The sequence below is a fragment of the Cicer arietinum genome, chromosome 7, assembly GCF_000331145.2.
Source record: "Cicer arietinum cultivar CDC Frontier isolate Library 1 chromosome 7, Cicar.CDCFrontier_v2.0, whole genome shotgun sequence".
Taxonomy (NCBI): Eukaryota; Viridiplantae; Streptophyta; class Magnoliopsida; order Fabales; family Fabaceae; genus Cicer; species Cicer arietinum.
The window spans coordinates 19,828,515-19,832,779 of NC_021166.2; the positions used below are offsets into that span (position 1 = coordinate 19,828,515).

Below are 4,265 nucleotides of genomic sequence, written 5' to 3' on the forward strand. Positions count from 1 at the left end.
ATTAGAATTTTAAGATTAAGGATAATCATCTGATAGGATAAATATTAAATAGCTAAACAGTTGAGAGCAATGATCTCTCATTGGGTTTAATATAATGGTTTAATCTATCACAGTCCATTCAACAACAAAAAGTCAACACATAATTAAGTACTTAACACAAATTAACCATAATTTAATTAATAATAATTCCTTATAATTGATTGTTGTCAATAATAATGAAATTAGATAGTTGTTGATCCAATCTGTGAATGGATTGCACTAGAAAAAATGTCCTTTGGATATGAGCATTTTGACAAGGGAGGACGTGGAGAACTAAGCTTTCCACTCCGAAAGGAGAAGGAATGCATCTTGTATAATCAATTTATATTCTCTTTAGACATTTACAAAGAGTCTAAATGGTAATGGTACCATCAATTGATGACCTTTGAATATAGAAAATGAACAAACAAGAACTTTAATTTGAACATAAGAATTAATAAATAATTTAAAAAATATATATATATTGGGACCAAAGATATTATTATTATTATTAAATAAAAGTATTGTTAATGACCATTATATAATTATACTAGAAAAAATTCAAACTTTGTTATTTTTTATTGCATGATCAAATTGCTCCATAATTTATAACCTCATGAACATGATAAATTAATAAACAATCACAATCTCCAAAAAGAGACTTTGTTTCAAAATAATGTTCACATTTATACTTCTACCTCTATATTATTTGTTCCCTCTGGTACATTTACTATTTTGGCCAGGTCCACCATAGTAAAAGTATTTGCCCCACGCATTGCTAAACCCTTGTTTTATATCATAACAATTTGGGAATCTTGCCTCAAATTGTGGAATCGGTATTTGAGTCAAGTAGTTGTTAGCCTCCACAACTTGTAGCGTTCTAACGTATGCAGCTCTTCCAAAACCTTCGTTGGGAAAATTTCCACTACCCATTTGAGTGTAAGTGTGATACCATATTGGCCCAGTATCCACTATTTCTCCACCAAAGTGAACAATACTTGCATGATTCTTTAAGAGTGGAACCAAGGAGGATGGCCAGTACCCAATTATGTCAGGTCCAACCCTAAGCCACCAATTCTGAGTCTTTGAATCCTAAAAAATATAATCAAAGTAAACTTTAAATATAACCTTTTGTTTCATGACAAAGTTACTCAATCATAGACATAATCATTAAAAGCTACATGCAAGCTTGGCAACATGGGAAGAAATTAAGGTAATAATATAAAAATGAAGGAATAAAATATATGAGAGGAGCTCACTATTAGAATAACTTTAGTTGAAAAAAGAACATGAAAATGACATTTTTAAAGTCCTGTGAAACAAATGAAAGAATGATATACCAGGATATCCATAATCTTCTAATTAAGATCAATTTGGTGATTTGAGAATAATATTACCTTCCAGATCATTGGGGTAAAAGAATATTGTTTTCCATTATATTTAGAAATTTTAGCAAATGATCCTCCAAGTAGAATTTTCTTGTTAGTTTGAACAAAGCCCGGACATTTTAAATTGTAGCATCCTGTCGTCTCATATGTATCAGCCTGCAATATTGATCAATGATCATACATACATATTTAGAGTCCTAAACTTCACAACAAGCAACAAGGGTTCTATTTTAATTTGTGTGGACCACACAAATTGATCATGAAACCAGCAGCTTTATGTGATGCCAAAGATCCCCAAAACAAGTAAAGCATCTTAGTGTCCATTCCAAAAACATAAAATAAAAATATTTATTCCAACTACCACTTTCACTTGAGAGTTTGAGGGAGTGCAAGAAGTAACAACGGACAAATGATGTAAGATTAATAAGAGATCAAGATATAGCTTATATGAATATAACTTGGTTTTTAACTTATAAAGAGTAGAGTTAGTCAAAATGGGAAATATAATTACTTTCAAAGTATAATGACATGACAGATATTTCACGCTTGAAGCAAATATAAATTAGAATATTACTATGATTCTACAATTACATTTTCAAATTTTTAATTTAGAGTCCCTATGATCTTAAATTAAGTTAGAGTCCCTGTTAATTATACTTTTGATTATAAAAATAACAGAGATAAAGATCTGACAATTTTTTTGACTTTTAACAGTGATTTGAAAGGATTTTAAAAAAGGATATTATAATAAAAAAAATCCAATTAGAAACTGTACATTCTTCCACATACTTTACTTCAATTAAATTACTTACCGTCCAATAGATAAATAACTTAGGGAGATTGTCCTTGTAGAGCCCTTTATACACCTGGATACAAATTACATGAACTTAATTTGATGACTAAAAATTAAAATACAAAATTATCTATATATTTTCATTGATGAAAATGAGAGAGAGATGGTTGACACCAAATTGACTGCATTTATAAATTGTTTAATTTTGATACATTATCACATAAAGTTCTTAAAGTCACAAAGGAATAATATAAAATTAATATATATATCAATAAAAAATTTAACTATCGTAAAATTAGTGTATAAAACGATTTATAATCTTTGTACTAATAATGTTTCCAAATAAAATAAATAAAAATTTTAGAAAAAAAATTGTGGAAGAGGAAATGAATAAATGGATTACTTGATTAAGATAAAGCAATTAATGAGAGTAATAACATACCTGCCAACCAACTTCAAGGCTGTTGACAAATGTTGAGCCTGAGGCGACCCACATTTGAGCTAGACTAAATTCATTATCTGACACATAGGGATCCCACACGTTAAAGAAAGCCTTTCCTCCGTAGTACTCACCCTCACTCGCTATGGCAATTGCATACTGTGTAATGTTGCTTTGTGTTTAATTTTTTATATAGTTGGCTCAAAGATATAAATAAATGAAATCAAAACAGACCTTCTTACTTTAAGACTGAAATGATAACAACAATATCATTGGAATTAACATTTGGCATACCTCGTGCTTAGCTATTGGAAACTCATTAATTGATTCTCTTTTAAATATATTAGGAGAGCTAGGTTTTGACATGATACCATCCTTGATATTTCTTAAAATTGGAATTGTTTTATCAGGACATGATTCGCCGGATAAACTCCATAATTGAAAATTGTCACTCAAAATACCAGTTTCATTATGTTCTTTTGGTATTTCTGGAGGATCCTGTATATAAAAGCATGCTTAAAAAATTCTCAATTATAAAGTTAAAATATTAAAACTTAATTGAATACACAAATATTTTTGAATACTACTTATATCAATTAAAAAAAAAAATACCAATAGTTTATGTTCTTTCAATAAAGGATGATCAAAAGCAGGTTGTTTATGAATCATAACACAGTCGATGATATCACCATCAGGACTCTGAAAAAAAAAAACACAACTACCAATTACACAACCATACATTAGTTAAACACCAAGACTTCAATTTTTTGCATGAAGTATTTGACAATTATAGAGAATTTAAAAATTATGACACAACCACCAATCACACAAGCATATAATTAAATTAGACACCAAGAGATAAATTGTTTGGATGAAGTAATTGAAAATTATAAAAGACTTAAAATTATGAAAAATTCAAATGCTTCACATAAATTGCATTCATTTATAAATTTTGATTGGAAAGAGAAATTGCTTATTTAGAATTGAGTCATTTTTATAGGTTTCAAAATTTTTGGGGAAAATATAAATAACAAAAGGAAATAGGTGTAAACTGAAAATGTTAAAAATTGTTTCAAATTATAAAAGTTGAAAAAGTTAAGGTACCCATTTGCAAAATAAACAAATTTATAGGAACCTACCAAAGTTTGATAAGTTATAAGGACGCTTGAAGCGAATTTAAAATTTTTAAGTTTTAAATAGTATTTAAAATCACCTCAATTTAATATTAACAAAATATTTTATAAAATCCCACATTTTAAAATTTTTCAAATTTGTTTTACACAAAAGGTAATTTATTTGAAAAATTTAAGATACCTGCTGGAATTTGAATTTTCCACGTCCAAACATATTGGGGGTAATTGGAAATTATATGAATATTAGAATTCTAAAAAATTTAAATGCTTCTATTGAAATTCTTTTATTTTTAAATTACTTTGCCGGGATATTTTTATACGTTTTATAAGTTTTGGAAAAAAAATTGTTCAATATAATGAAATGTGACAAAAAAAAAAATGCTATTTGGAAGACAATAAGGTCAAATTTGAAATTTCAAATAGTTGAGGGACAAATTTGCGAAATATGAAAAAATAGGGACCAAGCTACAATTTAAAAAAAATTAAGGATGATA

General features: G+C 27.9%; 1 protein-coding gene across 1 annotated transcript; it reads right to left on the bottom strand.

The window, feature by feature from the left end:
• Positions 1–606: 606 nt before the first annotated feature.
• On the bottom strand, positions 607–2,765 carry LOC101510978 (protein neprosin-like). The gene is made up of 4 exons (XM_073364035.1): positions 2,642–2,765; positions 2,219–2,272; positions 1,416–1,562; positions 607–1,110 (listed from the first exon to the last, which is right to left on the bottom strand). Exons 1-4 carry the CDS (start codon positions 2,693–2,695, stop codon positions 724–726), a joined length of 642 nt encoding a protein of 213 aa, XP_073220136.1. The 5' UTR covers positions 2,696–2,765; the 3' UTR covers positions 607–723.
• Between the last annotated feature and the right edge of the window lie 1,500 nt (positions 2,766–4,265).